The 21,774-nt window shown below is 36.3% G+C and overlaps 1 protein-coding gene across 1 annotated transcript in view; it reads left to right on the top strand.

The window, feature by feature from the left end:
- Positions 1-21,774, top strand: part of PPP1CB (protein phosphatase 1 catalytic subunit beta) — a 74,201-nt gene that overhangs the window by 40,736 nt on the left and 11,691 nt on the right. Inside the window, exons 4-5 of the mRNA XM_036749545.1 lie at positions 3,394-3,498; positions 11,665-11,736. Of these exons, the coding sequence (XP_036605440.1) occupies positions 3,394-3,498; positions 11,665-11,736 (177 nt within the window). The remainder of the gene's footprint in view (positions 1-3,393; positions 3,499-11,664; positions 11,737-21,774) is intronic.

Raw genomic sequence — 21,774 nt, forward strand, 5'->3', positions numbered from 1 at the left:
ATGTTTAGCAAAATACAGTACAGCTTCAGGTATTTCAAAGACCAGGCATTCCGAATATGGAAAAAATGCAGGAAGGAGGTATATGTCTTATTCTTCTATTTCTTGGAGGAAGGGTTAGTCAGTGAGAGGGATTTTGCTATGTACAGCATAGTAGGACCTCATCAGCATGCAAATAATTCTAAGTTGACAGCAAGGACAGTAATCCAGATAAACCAGAGATGACAGTAGGTAAATCAGCTATGAAGGAGATTTGTCCTAGACATTTCTGTCCAGTTTTCTAGCAAGTACTGCGGGGTTGATTCTGAGTATTTTTGACAAGCTGTATTAATAAACCCCATGCCATGAGAACTGTTCAGCAGTTAAAATGTATTGCTACTACTAATTTGTGCCATTAAACCTGGATAGACAAGGATATTGTGTCCTCTGGGGTACACATCTACCAGTGCTACTCTTTTCAATTTCGTCATCCTTTTAAAAATATTTTTTCCTTTTTTATTTTCTATTTTTTGTCAGTAGGAGATATACTGTTAAGGTAAAAGTGTTTCCAAAGGATGAGAGGTCATAGCCCCATTTTCTTGCTCTTATTTTGTTCAGTTATGAACCAAAAAGCTACCTTCTTGCTGTTTTCTATTAGTTTCTCTTCTGTTGCTAAATCTGTTGGTTCAGAGATTTATTTAGTTACAAAATAAATATATAGAAGGGGGAAAGGAGAGAAAAATATTTTGATCATAGTATTAAGTATGAGTTTGTTTTGGAATTTACTAGTTTCTGTATAACTCTGAACCTGTTTTCTGGGTTCTCTTTGTTTTATCTATCCTATATTATGAGAGCAGGCCTTTTGAATAGAGAGCTAGTCTCAAAGCCAGAAAGACCTGGGTTCAAGTCCTACTCTTGATACCTACAGGTGGCATATCCTTGGACAAGTCACTCAGCTTCATAATGCTTTAGGTCAGAAGTATCAAACTTGTGCTGCTTTTGGCAGTTCTGTAAGACTTTAAGTTGCAGGGAACATACACATTGACAGAATTTCCACATCAGGGAGTTCCCTGTATCAATGACAAGAGTGTCTGTCTCTACCACACACACACAGAGTATAATAATAAACTAGTGTAAGAGCACCACTAATATATCATTATATAATAATTTAGCATAATAATGATGGTGTTGTAAATATATGTTAGAGACAGACTTTATTCATTAATTTCCTAATTTAGGATCTGTAACAATTTTTGTCAATTGACGTTCATCTTTGCACCATTTTAAATAACTTTTGCTTAGCAAAACTTTTAAAAAGATGTCAAAACTCAATACTGGGTGTGGAACATTGCATTTATTTTTTAGGTTTTTAAAATTATTAATTGGCTTTGCTAATTTTCTTCTTTTTGATAATTCTTTGTGATGTGACATAGTTCTCTGGGAGAGAGATGGGGTTGGGGGAGATACATGGGAAACTTTATTTGTTTGTTTTGGTTTTTTTGAGGGAGGAAGGTAGGGCAATTGGGGATAAGTGACTTACCCAAGATCACACAGCTAGTAAGTGTGTCAAGTGCCTGAGGTCAGATTTGAACTTAGGTCCTCCTGACTGCAGGGCCAGTGCTCTACTCACTGCACCACCTAGCTGCCCCACATGGAAAACTTTAAGGAGCATTAAGACAACAACAAAAAAATCTTAAACTCATTGCTCTCATGGGTACAGAGGAATAGTGGAGACATTGATTGCTAATAGAATTGCAAAACTTTAGAATCTTTTTGGAGAAGAGCCTGGCAGCATACATACAGCAAAGTTATAAGAATATACTTTGACTTATTATTGGGAATAGATCTTGAAGTTATTCTACAAAACAAAAAATTATTTCAGTGCTCCATAGCAGTATTATATGTAATCACATATAACTTTAGTATACATTAATGAAGGAATAGTTTAATAAATTCGGAACAGGAATATACAATGCACTCAAAACCAACAAGTATATGGAATACAAAGAAACCTGCAAAGATCTTTACGGAATAATGCAGAACTAATAAACTGAACCAGAAAAATGGAAGTAGACAGTAAGTATAGCCATATAGGAGGAAAAGTAAATGAGAATGGGTGGACAAAATACAAATGAGAATTTAGATGGAATGACTGAAAATTATTATCCTTTTTGTTGAAATTAATAGTTATGAAGAAAGTTTAATTGATTGTATTGATATTTGAAGGTAAGCTTTCTTTTAATTAAACAGTCTTGCTGAGCAAGTGAAAATTTTCATAGCTAAGGCAGTATTTGTTTATAAGAAAAGAATTTTAATTATCATGTACATTAGAAATATTCTTTTTGTTTATAAATCATTCTTTTCATAGATCTTTTCCCCAAGGACCTTTTTTCAAGTAAAACTTCCAGGTTTTTGTTATAGTTTTATGTATTTAAGTAATAAGCTCTTTTTAGAAAATTTATAATTTCACTGTTTTCCTAGAATTAATATGAATCAGTGAGATTTTGCTGTATTTCCATGGTTCTTTGGTTAAGATACCTGTGTCTCTAGTCATTTTAAGCTTTTTGAATTAGAATTAGTCATGGAAATCTCTTTTTTCAACATCCAGCTCTTCTAAAATTTACTTACTTGCTGCCAGTGGGAAGACGTGGAATTATGGCTGGCTTCTACTACCCAGAAAAAGAGCTTAAAGGAAAGAAATAATCAAACATGCTTTGATATGGGTTACATTCAGCTCTTACTGCTGATAAGTGTTGAGGCCAAGCCATGAAATTGAAAATTTAAGGAAACCAGCATTTAGTTCCTCCCTCCTATCCCACCTGTGGATCACTCACTTGTTACTATTATAGCATAATGGCAGCTTTAAATTGAATTGCAGAGTATGCGCAGGCCATTTGTTTTACTGAAGTTGCTTATAGCAAACTGCAGGAAGAGTTTTAGCATTTTAGTTTCCATTTATACCTTGCTATACATACAAGTAGTAAGATAGTAAGGCATTAAAAAATAAAAACTAGCTAGCATCTGGAAATGCCTCTTGCTTGGTTCCAGTTTTAAGCTTTGTTAACCAGTGATCCCTTAACCATCTTCTTAAAGTAAAAAAAATTTGACATTCTACCTTAAATCCCAATGCCCCCCCCCCCACTCCTCTCTTTATTTCTCTCACTCCCACCCATACTAAACACAGTACCAGCTAGCTTTTGAAAGTGAGTCATCAGCTGTTTGAATACATCTGAAGCTAGGTTAATATGCCTAAAGATATTTAGCAGACGCACCTTCAGTAAGGTGGCTTAGTGCTCATTATCTTTACATTAGGTCTTAAATTAATTCATTTTGGAAAATGATCCTTTAGCTTTAGTCATGGTATAGTTAGGGTATATGTGACTTCCTATAAACTTATTCTATATGTTGATTTTATAGGCAAACGAAGGTTTAATATTAAACTATGGAAGACTTTCACAGATTGTTTTAACTGTCTGCCTATTGCAGCCATTGTGGATGAGAAGATCTTCTGTTGTCATGGAGGTAAACTAAGAAATTCACCTTGTTTAGATTTCTTTTTCGTTATTATGGTTATCTTCCTGATAATAGAAGAATAATTAGGAAATCAAGCAACTGAAATTGGATCATGAGAAACAAAAATAGCTCTTTCACTAATTGAGAAATGTATTTGAGTAATGAAATTGTATAATATGTAAAGATATAAAATCTAAAAACTCCTGCTATCTTTTGGAGACTTTTTGATCTAAAGCAGTGGTCATATCAAACTACAGACTGAGGGTCAAATGTAAAAAAGCATTCCCAGCTCACTGGGAGGCTGCAGGCGAAATCCAGTGGGCAGAAGTTTTCTAGCCCCCAACCTAGAGTATTACTTGCTCCATTTGCAAATTGCATTTTGCTCTGATCTTATCAGAAGAATTTTTACAGTCATCTTGCTGCTGCGTCCCCTACATCATCAGTCCTAATCTCATTGAAAGGATTTTTTTTTTGTGCACATGGATAAAGCTTTAGACATAACAGATTACCTGTTGAAATAATAAAAACTTATATGGAAGATGAATATTGCTTTTCCATATGGCCTGTGCAATATATTAGAATGTGTAATAACTTTTGTGACAGCTAATGCTCTTCTGTCCATTTCAGCAAGTATTGAGTGTCTACTACCTTCTTTGTCTCTGGCCGCAAGGAGCTTAAAATCCATCCAATCAGAGAGAAAATATTTGTATATGTAAAAAAAATAGAACAAATTCCAAAATGTGTAGCACATCAAGTAAATGCTGTAAAATTTCAGAAAAAGTAGAGATCAGTAATGCCTAGAATTGTTGGGGAAAGCTTATTACAGAGGGCATAAGACTCTGGCTTTGATTTCAATGGCTAAGTTTTGGGGAAAAGATACTCCACATTTTCAGACTTTGTTATATATTCAGGGAACAGAGAGGTGACTTGCCTGTTTCCAGTTAAGAGAGTATATTTTGGCACCACGTGTGAAATAAATTTGTATCAGTAAACTAGGGACTTTAAATAGTCCCTAGCACAGGAGCTTGCCTTTATGTTCCAAGTAGAGAGATATATTCAGGGTTTTTGACTAGAGAAGTAACATTACAAAAGCATTTTTCAAGGAAATTGGGCAGCGATTCAAGTATAGAGTGATGAACATCATCATTCTTTTGGCAGGACACAGGTTAGTATAAGAAATTGCTTCCCTTTGCTACACCACATTATAATTTATGTAGTAACTTTTACATCCATTATTTCAACTGGGTATCACCAGCAATCCAGTGAGATTGGTAGAGAGTGTAAGAGATAGTTAATTTTTTTAAATTTTAAATTAATTTTTACTCTGAACTTGAACACCGAATAAAATGAACATTTTCGTATATGTAGAACAGAAAGAAGATTAACATATGGAAGTGAGGATCTATTAGGTACAGTTTGCTTTTTAAAAATATATGTAATAAATTCAACGTGTAACTTCAGAGCTGTCCTGTTTGGTGATGCCTTCTTTCTCATCATGCTTTAGTTAACTTTTTTTTTGGGGGGGGTGCAGGGAGTGGGGCAGTGGGCTCTCTTATCCTCAGTTCCCTTTTTCTACCCAGTTCCTCCAAGTTGGAAAAAACTTTTAAAAATCCCTTGTAACAGATAGGCACAGTCAAGCAAAACAAATTCCTGCATTGGTTCTATTAAAAAATGTATGTCTCATTCTGCTTCTGAAGTCCAGGGATGATTAAATATAATCATACTGCCCTACAGAGAAACTTGGAGAAATCCCAGTAGCCAGTCTTTTAAATTTACCCTCCTTTTCTAATTCTGTTGCTTTTCTTTGATTGATTTTATACTTTCCAAAAATCAGTAATTCAACAGCAGCCTTGATAAGCTTATTTACCAAGAAGAATAGAAAGCACCATTTTTTCTTAGTCACCACTGTTTAACCATAAAAGACATTTCATGACTTTTCTACATAGCCAAAACTATCTCCTATCTTCTTTCTATCCCCAATAGCTGCCCTTTTCTCCCCTCCAAATTGCTTTGTGGTCATTTGGAGCAAGAAAATACTTTTGAGAGAAAGGTGGGAATGTGGTTGATAAGAGATACAATCATGTTCTAATTGTGTTAGCCCTTGTTAAGTGTCTTGCTGAGGAGGAGCAGTGGATTGAACACTTTTACTTGGCAGAATTGGAAAGTTTGTTTTTGTTCAGTTGTTTTCAGTTGTGTCCAACTCTTAGCCACCCCATTTGGGGTTTTCTCGGCAAAGATACTGGGGTGGTTTACCATTTCCTTCTCCAGCTCATTTTACAGATAAGAAAACTGAGACAAGCAGGGTTAAGTGACTTGACTGGATCATACAGCTAATAAATGTCTGAGGTCATATTGAACTCAGGTCTTCCTGACTCCAAGGCTGGCGCTGTATCCACTGTAGCACCTAGTTGGAATCGGGAAGATCCGAGTTCAAATATGCCTCAGACACTTAATAACTTTGTGATCCTGGGCAAGTCGTTTTGCCTCTGTCAGCCCTGCTTTCTTCATTTGTGAAATAAGGGTGATAAAAGCACAAACCTTTGAGGATCAAATGAGGTAAGATATGTAAAGTACTTTGCAAATGTTAAAGTGTTATCTAAATGTTAGTTATTATTTTCCCTAGGGCCAGACCCTGGCATTTTCTGAATTTCCGTAGTATTTGAAATACTTCCAAAGCACTTTTTGATTTTCAAACACTAATAGGACTGATGGCTGGGAGGTAAGAGTAGGTAAAGCTGTATTTGTTTTAAAAGGCATACAATTTGGGGGCAGCTAGGTGACGCAGTGAGTAGAGCACTGGCCCTGGAGTCAGGAGGACCTGCTCAGACACTTGATACACTTACTAGCTGTGTGACCTTGGGCAAGTCACCTAACCCCAATTGCCTTGTGTGTTCCCCCCCCCCCAAAAAAAGAATAGCATAAATAAATAGATAAATAAAATAAAAGGAATACAAGTGAATTTCATAGAAGATGGAGGTAGGAGGAGGCAAAGGATACTTTTTTATTCCTTAACTCCTTCTACCCTGTTTATTCCAACTTGTGAGATCTCTAAAATAGTCTTTAGTTCTCAGTTTTATACTAACTTTCCACTTCTTGTCCCTGTACTATCAGATATTCTCTATACCCCTGCCATTCTAAATGACTTAGAAGTCTAGTGCTTGACTTCTACTTATTCTTTATTTCTTTAAAATTTCCCTGTGCCAAAGGCTACCAGTAACCATATCTTGAAGACTGAGTCTGATGATTAGCAAGAATCTCTAATTCTTGCTAATTCTTAACTCCTGCCTAAACCCTAATCCTTGCTGGAGTTCTTACTAATGCTTTTGTTCCCCAAGGAAGTGTTATGATAAATTTCTGCATCCCTCATTGTGTATCAGATATTTGCAGTAACTTCCCATGGTTATCCTGTCCCCAGTCTCCCTTCTCACAATCTGTCTTACACAACTGCCAATTTAATTAATAAATATTAAACTATTACTCTGTAACAGGCACTGTGCTAGGAAAATATCTAATGAATGAATTAGTCCCTTCTGTTTCTAAGACATATATATATATATAAGACTATCACTGTCTTAAGTGGCTCCCTGTTGCCTCTAGAATAAAATACAAAATTCTAGGCCTAGCATTTACCAAAATCTAGCTCCTACCTACCTTTCCAACTTTGTTTGATGTTATTTCCTCTCATGCATTCTATTATCATACCAACCTACTGTTCTTCAGACTTGATATACTACCTGCCACCTCCAGGCGTTTGCACAGGCCTATACCTGTAAAGCATTCCCTCTTCACTTCTACCTCATAGATTCCCTAGCTTTCTTCAGGTTCCATTCAGGTACAACTTCCTATGGGAAGCCCTTCCTGATATCCCTGTTAGTATTCTATCCTTTTCCTGAAATTACTTTGTATTTATTTATCTGATACTTATATCTACCCCAGGGCCCTCTTCCCTCTGCAGAATTGAGAATTCCTTGAGATCAGCAGTTTCATTCTTGCCAGTTTCATTTTTGTCTTTATATCTTCAACACCTGTCATGACTTTCGTATCATTGACTCTTAATAAAAATAAAAAATTAAATATATAAAATTATATTGAAATGTAATATAAAATAATATATTAAAATAATACAAAATATAGATTTAAAAATATTTGAATTGCATGTAGACTTCATTTGGGGGTTGTAGATGGAGCTGTCCCTTGTGTTCATTGTAAATGCATGTTTGTAAGTTAAAGGCAGCATAATATGGTGGAAGAGCAAGAAGATGAAGGACAAGACATTTTCTCTGATCCCTATGACCTCTCCAACCTCTTCAAAACAGAAATTATGCACCAAAGATAAAACAATTTCAGCTGTTTTCATGTTCTAGGTCGGAGACCCAGAATCTAAAAGAAGGTTAACAAAACAAAACACAAGAATCAGTGCGTACCCAGAGCTCACTCAGCAAACATCCCTCTTCTATCTGCTATTGCCCTAGGCAGCCCAAGGACCAGACATGGGTTTGCAACAAAATCCAACCTCACACTCTGGTCTGCCCCGCCCCCCCCCCCCCCCCCCCCCCCACACACACTCTCTCTTTCCAGTGTGAGAGTGAGACCCTTGCTCCAGGCTGTGGAAGTTTGCTCAAGCTGTGACAGAACTGCTGGTGCTAGGCCAGGGGACTGAGGAATGGAGAGAGTGTACAAGAAAATTGGAACAAGACACTCTGGAGGTAGGAAGCTTGCAGCACTTCCCTAAGCCTGAGGGAAGGAGCTCAGCATCCAGCTGGGTCCAGTTCCGTTTACACAAAAGTCACTTGGGGCAGAGACCTAGGCTGGTGAACTGTGGGGAGAAGACTGAGATGCACTGAGATCCAGCCCTCCATGGAAACTACCTTCAAAGAAGACAGAGTCAGAAAATGAGCAATAAGAGAAAATTGGGGTGAAATTACCAAATATTTCAGGAAGAAAAAAAACCCCAAAGACCTTGAATATAAGCAGGTAAATCAACAGAGAAAACATTAAAAACAGAAGGAAATATGGCCTCCAGATCTAGTAAATAAGTTCAGGTATCTATAAATAAATACTGCAAAATAGTGGAAAATGATCCAACACTTGATGAGATTGTGGACTATGTGGAAAATTAGGGGAACATAGAACCACACAACATGCTATTCCTGAGGGATTCAAAAGAAAAATCAGAATTGATTGAAATGAAAGCAGACTTTGTGGCCTGAGTAGCAAAAACAATGGGCAGAATAGAAAACTGGAATCTGCCATAGTGAGTCTCTCCCAAGAAACAAAAGAAGAATAGATTGGGAATGCATATATGCAGAAATGAAAGATAATCTAGGAGAAGCAAAATACAGTAACATTAAAATATGCTCACTGTGCAAGAAAACATACTAATCTCAAAGACAGGATATATGAAATGTGGTATAGTGATAAAAAACATCGAATTTGCAGTTAAAAGTCGTTGGTTCGTTTTAAGATTTGGCTTTGAAACTTGTAAATCATGTGACTATGCAGGAGATCACTTAACCTTATTATCTACCTTTCTATTAAAGGCAAGTGTTTTGTAAACTGTCAATTGCTATGCAAATGTGAGATCTTTTCTATGATGTTTGGGAGATATAAAATAAGAGATTACAAGATTAGAAGCCTGGGAAGAGCTAGTTTCAGGAGATGATTTTGACTAAGTCAGCTGTATAATCTGGTGCCAACCATTGTGTTTTATTAAGATAGAGATAATGACTAGACCTGTGGTTTCATTGGCATAGGGAAACCCCCTCTCAGTGCAAATCAGCATCTCTGCAAAATGTATGGTCTTGGTTGCCTAGAGCAGAGGTGTCAAAAATGACAGGTATCGATTAAAGCAGATTAAAATGTATTTGAGAAATATTTAATGAAATAAATAAGAATGCAGTAAAATATCGATAACATGATAGCATTATTGGTCCCCAGTTCTATGTGAGTTTGACACTCCCAGCCTGAAGTCCTCAGAAGTTATATTTTACCCAGGGTCAAAAAGCAAGTAAGGGTGAGAGCCAGGACTGGAACCAAGGCTTTCTGGGTGTCAGCGCCAGTTCTCTATCCATGACACCATGTTGCCTTTATTAGTTTATTTTTTTTTAATTAAGAATACTTTATTACATTTCTAAAGGATAGTATAGCATTTATGTTAACATTTCATGGTTTTTTGGCGTTCACAAAAGAATATCTTTTTTGTGTAGGTTGGACTAGATAGTCCTTTAATCTCTTCTAACTCTGATTCTGTGATTTCCTCTACTTTCCAATTTTTACAAATACATTGTACATTTAATATTTCTCTGATAAAGAGAACTAGAAAGTGACCATAGAAATTATATAGTCATACCCTTATTGTCCAGATAAGGAAACTGGGGACTGGAAAGCTTGTGACTTAATACAATTGTCCTTTCCACATTGCAACTGTCCGCATCCACAGTTTTGATGTATCGTGAGTCAGCATAAGAAATTAAATGGGAATTTTGGGGGAGTTTTGCAAAAGTCACAGATATGACACACAGAGTTCTAGCAGATGACACAGAAAAAGTTTGGAAACTCAGGAATGTGTAAAATATATATAGACTGTTGGATAAGATCAACATTTTATCTTTTAATACCATATATATACACTGTTTCTTTTTTAAAGTTAAAATAAGTAAAAAGTTGAAGTTTGTGAAAAGAATATGAAAGTCAGCAGATGACAGACAAAGGCTAAAAATGTAGAAATATCACATTGACCTACATATAGCCTGTGACCAAATACTTAACCCAAATTTTACAGTAAGGTACTGTAAATATTCCATAAAAGAAAAAATTCAGACTTCTCTGGTACAAAGGGAGGGCCAAAAATTTTCAGGATTTTCCAGATCACAGGGGCATCACTCTCCTAACCCCCACGGTGTGGAAGGGATAAATGTAGTAGTATTTATATAGCATTTTAAGGTTTGCACAACATTTTACATATTTTGGCTCATTTGATTTTCACAACAGTCCTGCGAAGTAGATGCTGCTATTATCTTCATTTCATAGATGAAAAAAATGAGACTGAAAATGGTTGAATTACCCTGGGTCACTCAGGTAATAAGTGTCTAAAGCAGCATTTGAACTTGGGTCTTCCTGACTCCAAATCCAGTGCTCTTTCTATTATAGCACCTAGCTGCTAACGTGATTTGTCTAAGGTCATAAGAAGTAGCAAAACTGGGGTTTGAGCTCAGCATCTCAGACTCCAAGTCTAGTGTCCTTTCCACTAAACCACAGGTTTGACTAAAAATGCAACAATTTTGGTGGATATTTAAAAACAATATTCTACCCAAAATTTCTATTTTTAGTGTAAACTCTTTCTGAGTTCTGGTGAAAGAAGTTGCAGGGACGAGTGAGTGGACTTAGAGAATTTGTTTGACATATTCTCATGAATGGTAATGTTTGGTTTACTGTTCCCAGAGCAAGAGTTGTAAGGGGTAGGGGGCAGCAGCTTTGAAACGGCTGCAGTTAGAAGGCCAGAGCAGTAAATGAAGTCTGGTGCTCAGGAGCATGTTATGAACGTGGCTGGAAGAAAAGTGTTTTTTGACACCGAAGAGTAACCTTAGAATGCTTTACTAAATCAAATTATGAAATTTTCTTTGTGTAGGCTTTTTGAATGGAATAGCTTCTCATCCCTCTTATTAGAAATGGCTCTCTGAATAACTAGGCATAAAACTCTGTATCGCTGCTAGATTTTTTTCAGATTGCCCGTAAAACTGAACTGAAAAAAATTGTAGTCACTAAAAGAATAACTGTTTAAAATATAGTATGACATTAAGTTATATAAAATATGTATCCTATATTTCAAAATGTGATATCATGAATTAATAAGATCGTGATGTTTTTCTGTTGACATCTGACTTTTGTAGATACTTGTGAATGTATACTTGAGTAGCTATCAACAGTCAGAAGCAAAGTTGATTGTATATGTATATAGATTTTAAGTTCCTTGAAGTCAGATATTCCTGGGTTTCTCCCTGCTTCAAAATGAATGTATGTTTCTAGATTTTTGGTAGGTTTTTTTAATTTAAAAAGAAAAAACATAATGATAAACTTCATATTTGCTCTCAGTTCTGGAATTGTCATTTTTTGAAGTACTTTTTATTGAATGAATACTAAATATTTATACCACCTGTATTTTCTCTTTCTATTTAGGACTTTCACCAGATCTTCAGTCAATGGAACAGATTCGGAGAATTATGAGACCAACAGATGTCCCTGATACAGGTATATTATGCTGAGGACTTGGATAAAACATTCGTCTTGGGTAAAATGCATTCAGTTGGGAGATTTAGCAATATGGCTATAATTTAGTTATGTTTAGAGTTCTATCTTGGTGCTGCTCTATCTAGTAGGTGGACTAAATGGAGACTGCTTGTTCTGTACTAATATTTCTTTATATTGAAATTATCACACCAAAAAAAATGGATTTGATAATCTACTATCATGTGATTCTGCCCATCTCTTATTCAGTCTCTAAGTTTTTCTCATGCTTCTTCCTCTATTAGTATATACTTTTGAATGGTACCTTCACATTTAATTTCTTTTCTAAGTGTTGGTCATTTCATGCAAAACTAACTTCTCTTCAGTCTTTTTCAGAACAATTTTTTTTAATGTGTGTATGTATGTATGTGTATATCTAATGTAATGTTAGTCACTTTCTTTAGATTTTTCCATTAGTTCCTTTATAATCTTCTACCTCTAGTCTGCTAACTTGATAAGGCCCTTCCCAAGAGTTAGCCAGCTTTATTTAATTAAATAATGTTAAGTGAGGTAACAGAATAACTTTTGAGGAACTGTAGCAAGTCCAAACAAAGTAAGCAAAATTTACCTGGATGGCAAAGTGTGGTGGTTGACTTCTGCAAATGGTCTTGACGTACTTCATCTAGGACAGTTAGTTTACTTCCCATTACAATAGTAATGAAGGGAAGCAGAAATTCATTCATCTAAAACCTCTGCATTGGCTTCGTAATGTACATTTGGGCGTTATGTGAGTATGTACATATATAATCAAGGAATTAGTATAAAGTCATATTAGTAAGGCCTAACTTGGGGACAAGGAAAGTTTTCCAAATAAACTACTCTTATTCAACTCTTCCTTGGAATAGCATTATCTTTCATAACAGTGCAAAACACTGACTTTGCCTCATACTTCCATTTTGCAGAGCCTCTTTGCTGGCCTACAAATTGCCTACCAGCAAAGGAAATGGAGTAGCAGATGTCAACAAATTACTAAATTATGCAGACAGTACTGGACTTAACGTTGACATATGAGAGAAAAGAAATTCAGTGAGCAAGTAGCTCAGCCTCTCTGGATCTCTATTTCCTCATATGTAAAGAAAGAAACTTAGACTTAATGGATCTCTAAAGTCCTCTTCAGCCCTAAATCTATCATCAAAGATTTATTAAACACTTGCCTTGTGCTAAGAAGTGTGCTAGATATTTACAAGCATAAACATAAGATGTAAATATAATGAGGAAGAAGGTGAATTAAGATTACCATAGCACAGTAACAGTGATAAAAATTCAAATGGTAACTACCCCTTAGAAAAATAGCATGCTAAACAAGTACATTAAACTGAGCCTTTGTGAAAGGAGCCTAACAATCTAACAAGGTTATATCATTTTGACCATTTGATTGATTGTGTGTGTGTATGTATGTATGCGGTCCAAGGCACATAAAATAAACTTTAGCCATCAGTAAAACAGTCATGTTTAGTGAATCCAGTGGAAGGAAAAGGAGCAAGTCAGGTGGTACATAAACATGGGGACAATGGTACTGCAACGGATGGAAATAGTATAGTTAATAGGAAGAAGTGGCTATGATCATAAACTGGTTTGTGTTTTAGATGGGTGGAACATCCCAAGGGGCAATGTCATGTGGGTAGCCAGAGATACTGTTTTGGAATTCAAAAGAGAGGTCAAAGCTAGTGATAAAAGATTTGATAGTCACTTGCAGAGATGAAGCCATAAGAGTAAATGAGATTGCCAGAGAGGAGAGTGTAGAGAAGTTAAATATTTAAGGGCAAAATCTTGAGAATTACCTTCCTAAAAGATTAAAAAGGAATTGGTAAAGGGAGACAAAGGAGAAAAATCAGAAAAACAGGAAAAGTGGTGAATCTGAAGCCATAAGAGAAAAGAATATCCATAAAGATAGGGTTAATCAAAGTGTCAGATGCTATAAATTGTGTCAGTGAAGAGGATGACTAAACAGGTTATTGGATTTAACAGTTAAGAGATCATTGGAAATCTTTTGGAAAACAATTTCAGTTTTTTGTTGGTGGCAGAAGTCAGATTGTAAGGGAATTGAGAATAACACGTGGTGAGAAAATGCAGTTTATGCCCTTCACATTGCAACTTTCCCCAACACAGTTTCGATCATCTTGGGTTGGCATAAGAAATTAAATGGGAATTTTGGGGGAGTTTTGTGGAGGCTACAGATGACATGGGAAGACCAGCAGATGACACAGAAAAATTTCAGAAACTCCAAAATGCATAAAATATATGTATGATATGTAATATCAACATATTTTATCACTTAATACCATAAATATGCCCAAATTTTACAATGAAGTACTCTGTAAACAACTCATAAAAGAAAAGGTTCAGACTTCTCTGGTACAAAGGAAGGGCCAAAAAATTTTATGTGGATTTTCTAGATCACAGGGACACTATGCCCCTGTGTGGAAGGGATAAGAGTAGCAACCTGTTTTTTGGTTTGTTTGTTTTATTTAGTATTTAATTTTTCCCCAGTTAAATATAAAAACAATTTTTAACGTTTGGTTTTGAAACTTTTAAGTTCCAAATTCTCTCCCTTCCTCCCTCCATCTTCCCTTCCCCCCCAATTGAGAAGGCAAGCAATTCCATCGAGGTTATATATATGTAGTCGTGCAAAACATATTCATAATGGTCTTGTTGTGAACGAAAACATAGACAAAAAAACTCAAGAAAATAAAGACAGTGAAAAAGAAAACAAAACTTGCTTCAATCTGTATTCATATCCCATCACTTCTTTCTCTGGGGATGGATAGCATTTTTCATCCTAAGTCCTTCAGAGTTGTCATGGATCATTGTATTGCTAAGAATAGCTAAGTCATTCACAGCTGATCATCTTACAATATTGCTCTTACTTTTTACCCAGTACATTTCATTTTGCATCAACCTGTGTAAGTCTTTCTAGGATTTTCTGAGAGCATCCTGTTTATTGTTTCTTATATCACAATAGTATTCCATCATAATTACATAACAACTTATTCAGCCATTCCCCAGTAGATGTGCATCCCCTCAATTTCTAATTTTTTAACCCCAGAAAAGAGCTGTTATAAATGTTTTTGTACTTATAGGTCCTTTTCCTTTTTGTTTTTAATCTCTTTTGAGATACAGACCTAGTAGTGGTATTGCTAAGTCAAAGGGTATGCATGATTTTATAGCTCTGTCGGCATAGTTTCAAAATGGCTCTACAGGGTGGTTTAACCTCTTCCCAACTCTGACAACAGTGTATTAATGTCTCATTTTTCCCCACATCCCCTCCACAACATATGTCATTTACCTTTTCTGTCCTACTGTCTAATAGGTATGAGGTAGTACCTCAGAATTGTTTTAACCTGCATTTCTCCAATCAATAATGAATTAGAATATTTTTTCTAATATCTATAAATAGCTTTGATTACTTCACCTGAAAACTGATTATATCTTTTGATCACTTATCAATTGGGGAGTAGATCTTATTTTTATAAATTTGACACTGTTCTTTATATTACAGAAATGAGGCCTTATCAGAGAAACTTAGCAACCTGTTTTTAAAAAGCAACTCTCTTGAATCCCAGTGGTGTCTTTATATCCCATCGTTGCTCAATTATCCTGGTAGCGTAAGAATATAATGACTTTAATTCTAAGTAATTTTATGTAAGATCAATGTCTAAAAGTCAAAAGGAACTAAAAATTCATCCATGTGAATGAATGAATAAGCATTTACTATGTACCAAGTACTGTATTAAATGTGGAGATAAAAATTAAAAAAGGAAGAATAATTCCTGACCTCAAGGAATATACTTTCTAACAGGGGAAGACCATTGTAAATATAAAACAGAGTGGTAGCCAGGAAGGGATGTTTTGGTTTAGGAAGTTATCAGGATAGTGTGAGTGGGAGTTTGGGGAGTAGATGAACATGCCCTTTCAAGACACAATGGAAGTATTGATTTGATTATGAGTCCAGAATTGAAAAGTTTGAAGAGTAGAGCAAGTAAGGCAGTATAGAGGTAGGAAGTAAAGTAAGGCATGACCTCAAATAATGATCCTTACTAGGCATTAATCATATCCTAGGCAAACTAGATCCTAATTTCTCTTTAGAGGTTGCAGAAATATAGACTTTGAAACATTACCATTGTGCCTTTAATTATAAATTTTGTCTGGTATTTAATATTGGTACATTTTATGACAAATTTTAAAAACATCTGGAGCCAAAATGGTGACTGGAAAGCAGGGACATGCCTAAAGATCTCCCCCAGGACCATCTAAACACCTATAAAAATGGCTCTGAACAACTTTTAGAACTGCAGAACCCACAAAATAGCAGAGGGAAGCAGGGCTCCAGCCCAGGACAGCCTGGATGGTTGCTGGGTAAGGTCTACCGCGTGGAGTTGGGAGCAGAGCGTAGCAGAGCCCAGCATGGGCTGTGCCCGGACCAACCAGACTGGGAGCTGGGCAGAACAGGCCCTAGGGTCCTGAATCAGTGAGCTGTGGCACTTACCAGACATCTCAACCCACAAACACCAAAAACAACAGAGAAAGTTAGTGGGAAAAAAAACTGCAGGGATAAGAGTTTCTGAAAGGAGTTTGCGGTTTGGCCACTGCCTGGCAGGGGTTGGGGGGGGGGGGGGCGTGGTGCAGCTACAGAACTACAGCTGCAGTTGCTTCCAGCCCCAGGCCCACCTGGTGGGAGGAATTAAGTGGCAGATCAGAGCAGGAGTGCAGAGCCTGCTCAGATGTGAGTCCCAGTCCAGGTTGGCGGTTCCTGGGGGAGGAGGAACACTGGTGTGGCAGAGCTTGCTGTGTAGAAAAAGCTCTGAAAACAAAAGCACATCCCCTCAAGCTTGGGACAAAGTATTCTATACTCCACAAGCAGTCATACAAACTCAAGGGTGAAGTAGTTGGCTGGGAACATGGCCAGGCAGCGAAAATGGACTCAGATTCAGACTCAGACTTTGGAATCTTTCAGACCAAAATAAAGTCAAAGAGCCTACATCAAAAGCCTCCAAGAAAAACATGAACTGGTCTCAGGCCATGGAAGAGCTCAAAAAGGATTTGGAAAAGCAAGTTAGAGAAGTAGAGGAAAAATTGGGAAGAGAAATGAGAGTGATGTGAGAAAACCATGAAAAACAAGTCAATGACTTGCTAAAGGAGACCCAAAAAAAAAATACTGAAGAAAATAACACCTTAAAAAAATAGACTAACTCAAATGGCAAAAGAGCTCCAAAAAGCCAATGAGGAGAAGAATGCCTTGAAAGGCAGAATTAGCCAAATGGAAAAGGAGGTCCAAAAGACCACTGAAGAAAATACCACCTTAGAAATTAGATTGGAGCAAGTAGAAGCTAGTGACTTTATTAGAAATCAAGGTATTATAAAATAGAACCAAAGGAATGAAAAAATGGAAGACAATGTGAAATATCTCATTGGAAAAACCACTCACCTGGAAAATAGATCCAGGAGAGATCATTTGAAAATTATTGGACTACCTGAAAGCCATGATCAGAAAAAGAGCCTAGTTATCATCTTTCAAGAAATTATCAAGGAGAACTGCCCTGATATTCTAGAGCCAGAGGGTAAAATAGAAATTGAAAGAATCCACAGATCACCTCCTCAAAAAGATCCCCAAAAGAAAATTCCTAGAAATAGTGTTGCCAAATTCCAGAGCTCCCAGATCAAGGAGAAAATACTGCAAGCAGCTGGAAAGAAACAATTTGAGTATTGTGGAAACACAATCAGAATAGCACAAGATCTAGCAGCTTCTGCATTAACGGATTGAAGGACTTGGAATATGATATTCCGGAGGTCAATGGAGCTAGGATTAAAACCAAGAATCACCTACCCAGCGAAACTGAGTATCATGCTCCAAGGCAAAATATGGATCTTCAATAAAATAGAGGACTTTCAAGCTTTCTCAGCAAAAAGACCAGAGCTGAATAGAAAATTTGACTTTAAAACAGAAGAATGAAGAGAAGTATGAGAAGGTAAACAAGAAAGAGAAAAGTTGAACTGTTTTGTTTACATTCCTAAATGGAAAGATGTTGTGTATGCTTCATGAGACCTCAGTATTAGGGTAGCTGAAGGGAGTATACATATAAGTGTATGTATGTATATATGTGTATGTGTGTGTGTGTGCGTGTATTTATAGACAGGGCACAGGGTGAGTTGAATATGAAGGGATGATATCTAAAAAAATCTAAGGGATGAGAGAGGAATATATTGAGAGAGGGAGAAAGAGATAGAATGGGGTAAATTATCTCGCATAAAAGTGGCAAGAAAAAGCAGCTCTGTAGGAAGGGAAGAGGGGGCAGGTGAGGGGGAATGAGTGAATCTTGCTCTCATCGGATTTGACCTGAGGAGGGAGTAACATACACAGTCAATTGGGTTTCTTACCCCACAGGAAAGGAGGAGGAAGAATATAAAAAAGGGGGGACAATAGAAGGGAGGGCAGATGGGGGTGGAGGTAATCAAAAACACACTTTTGGAAAGGGACAGGGTCAAGGGAGAAAATTGAATAAAGGGGGATAGGTTAGGAAGGAGCAAAATATAGTTAGTCTTTCACAACATGAGTATTGTGGAAGGGTTTACATAATGATATGCATGTGGCATATGTTGAATTGCTTGCCTTTTTAGGGAGGGTGGGTGGGGAGGGAAGAGGGGAGAGAATTTGGAACTCAGAGTTTTAAAAACAGATGTTAAAAAAAAAGTTTTTGCATGCAACTAGGAAATAAGATATACAGGCAATGGGGCATAGAAATTTATCTTGCCCTACAAGAAAGTAAGGGAAAGGGGGTTGGGAGGGGAGTGGGGTGACAGAAGGGAGGGCTGACTGGGGAATGGGGCAACCAGAATATATGCCATCTTGGAGTGGGGGTGGAGGGTAGAAATGGGGAGAAAATTCGTAATTCAAACTCTTGTGAAAATCAGTGCTGAAAACTTATTATATTAAATTTAAAAGAAAAAATTTTTTAAAACTTCCTACTAAATAAACCAATTATAGTCTAACCTTTGTAAGATTTGGCCCCCAGATTGCAAATTTCTGACCAACTATTGTAGTCTTATGTTTCACTTAATATGCCTTGGGAGGTAATATCTACTGCAGGAACAAAGATTACTAAGGAATGATAATGATGGCATGAAGAAGAGTCTTATGCCCAATTTAAAGTCAGCACTGGATTCTTCAAGGAAAATCTTGTAAAATGTGTATCTCTAGCTTCAGGATACCTGCAATTTCCTAGGTTAGGTAGTCAGAGTCTAAACCAGTATGTACATTCAGTGTAAAATTAGAGTATTTTTGATTATCTTAACAATGTAAAAGTTTTTCTAATTAAAAAAATGCAAATGTGAAAAATAGGTGCAAAAGAGGTTCATTGTTCTTAATTGCAGACACGAAAATTATCTTTTGTGACAACTAATAAAAGAATAGCAGAGCAAACATAAGAATCTGAACACAACTAAGAGTACAGGTATAGAACTGATCATGTTTTGGTTTGACTATTAATGGAAATCAGAATTTTCTTTTTGAAAGTATTTCAGATTGCCATTATCATTCTATTTCTTCCCAGTTATCCATAACACTCTCTTTGTTTTGCCATCTAATACCAACCACTTTTCTAGCTGATTTCATTTTCTGCCTGGAATTGTTTCCTAATCTGGACAGGTTAGTTTATTTAGTAGAGCTTTTAGTTTCATCTTCCAGTCTGGCCTCACAAGGTAGTCCCTGAAGGAGTTGTCTACATCAGTGAGAGTGTCTCTGAGAATAATTTATGATAGCTCTCATCCTTAAATTTCACCTGGCTTTTTAGATAGCATTTTCTTTCTAGCATCAATGAGACTGTCCCCAAATCCAGATTTGATTTGTAGTTTTCATATCTTTTGTTCAAAAATTCATTTAAACTTTGGAGGTTTATATTTATTAAGCATTGAGGTTACTTTTCTCAAGCCTTATAGAAGCTGGCTCCCTGAACTTTCATGGAAAGTTGAGGCACTGAGAGTAATTGAGTCTTAAAATCTTTGTTTTCAGAGGAGATTTCCTTTCACTGGCTCTCCATTAGAGGAATCAATTCGGAAACAGTTTGTCCTTGTTCCTTTTCCATACGTTACAGGCTGTAGGACTTGATTTTTAATCTTTGACCAAAAGTTGCTAAGAGTAGGAGATAAAGCAAAGAAAAAAAAATGAGTAGAGGAAGAGGTTGGTAATTGAGGAAATCCTCTTGGATGATTTCAATCTCAGTGAAGTAAAAGACCTGCTAATATAGAGTATAGAAGTACTGATTCAGACTTAAAAGAAAAAATTTGAAGCATTTACAGTAAGGAATTTGGTAGGACATAAGTAAGAATAGTCAATAATATAAGCACTTATTATATGACAGGCATCGTTCTAAATGCTGGGGATAGAAAGAATGGCACAGAACATTAAACGATGAGGTGTATGGAAGTACATAGAGTAGTCGACAGTAATCTGAAAAGAAAAGCCTTAGCAGCAGGGGCAGGGCCAGGAAAGACTTCTTTCAGAAGGTAGAATTTGTTGGGAGTTTTGAAGGAAGCCAAGAGTAGGGTTGAACTTTGACAAAACTTTCCATAGTCTTTTGTGATTTGGTGTTAAAGGATTTATGAATAGATACTCTCTCATGTAGAATAAATACTACTTTAGAATATTTGCAATTTCTGTTTTAACTTAAAATATCGAAGCATTCCACCTATCAAATAGATTACCTTTTTATTGGAACATTATGTGGGCTGCCTCTGATTTACATACACATATATATAAATTTTATTTCATTGTTGCAGAAAACTCTTGGTGTGGAAAATTCCTCCACTAGTGTAAGTCTTAAACTCAGTTTTAGTGCCTAGGGAACAGAGTTTAACAACTTGTCCCATGGTCACAGCTAGAATGTGTCAGATGCAGGATTTGATCTAAGATATTCTTGCTCCAAGGTCAACTCTTTACTGTGCCATATTGCCTCTCATTGTACTCTAGTAGGCTTCATTATAATTATTTTTCACTTTTATGTATATGGTTATATGTCATACCACCAGGTACAGTAAACATTCACATCTAAGGTAGTATTGCTTTTAATTTGTATTTGGATCTTCACATTCAAATTAGAAATTAAAGATAACCACAAAGGTTGAGTGTCCTCCCTCTTCCTACAAATTTTCCCACACAAAATAACACAGAGAGGGGCTGTTTAATTTAATCCTTCTAATTTTTCCACTGTATGTGTATCTTTCTTTGTAACTCCAGTGCATAGTACATTGTCTGGCACATAGTAGTTGTTGAGTCATGTAGTTCAGTCATGTCTGACTCTTCATGATCACATTTGGGATTTTCTTGTCAAGGATACTGGAGTGGTTTGCCATTTCCTTCTCCAACTCATTTTACAGATGAGGAAACCAAGGCAAACAGGATTACGTGACTTGCCCAGGGTGACACAGCTAGTAAGTGTCTAAGGCCAAATTTGAACTCAGGAAGATGAGTCTTCCTGACTCCAGTCACTTCCTGACTAGCACATAGTAAGCATTTAACAAATGCATGTTGACTGTACAAGTTAAGATATACAAGAAAGAAAGATAGGTTTTTTAACCTTGAGTTTAACTTATGAAAACTAAATAAAAATTTAAAAGCCTCAGAAACCAATAGTAGAGGAGAAGAGAAAGAATTTTATCCCATATAATTCAAACAAATTTCCTTTCTCCTTTACCACAATTGTCTTTCTAAAGCATACTTTTTTTTTCTCTTGAGCCATCTTCTTTGCTTATGCTTTTTTCTTCCCATATCCTTCACAAAAAAACAATTATGGAAAGTGTGAAATTGAAGGACAACAAACAGATACAAACTGAAAAGGATTCTTAGGATTAGTATAACATATTACTCTTCCATCAGTGACCGTGGAGTCCCTATATCCCCTGAGTGATAATACAAGTTATACACAGAAGAGTTTTATGCTGAAGATGATACAATTTTCAGGTCATTGAAGGAATCAGTTTTTAAGATATTTGAAACAAAAGAGGATACCA

This window comes from Trichosurus vulpecula, chromosome 3 (assembly GCF_011100635.1).
Source record: "Trichosurus vulpecula isolate mTriVul1 chromosome 3, mTriVul1.pri, whole genome shotgun sequence".
Taxonomy (NCBI): Eukaryota; Metazoa; Chordata; class Mammalia; order Diprotodontia; family Phalangeridae; genus Trichosurus; species Trichosurus vulpecula.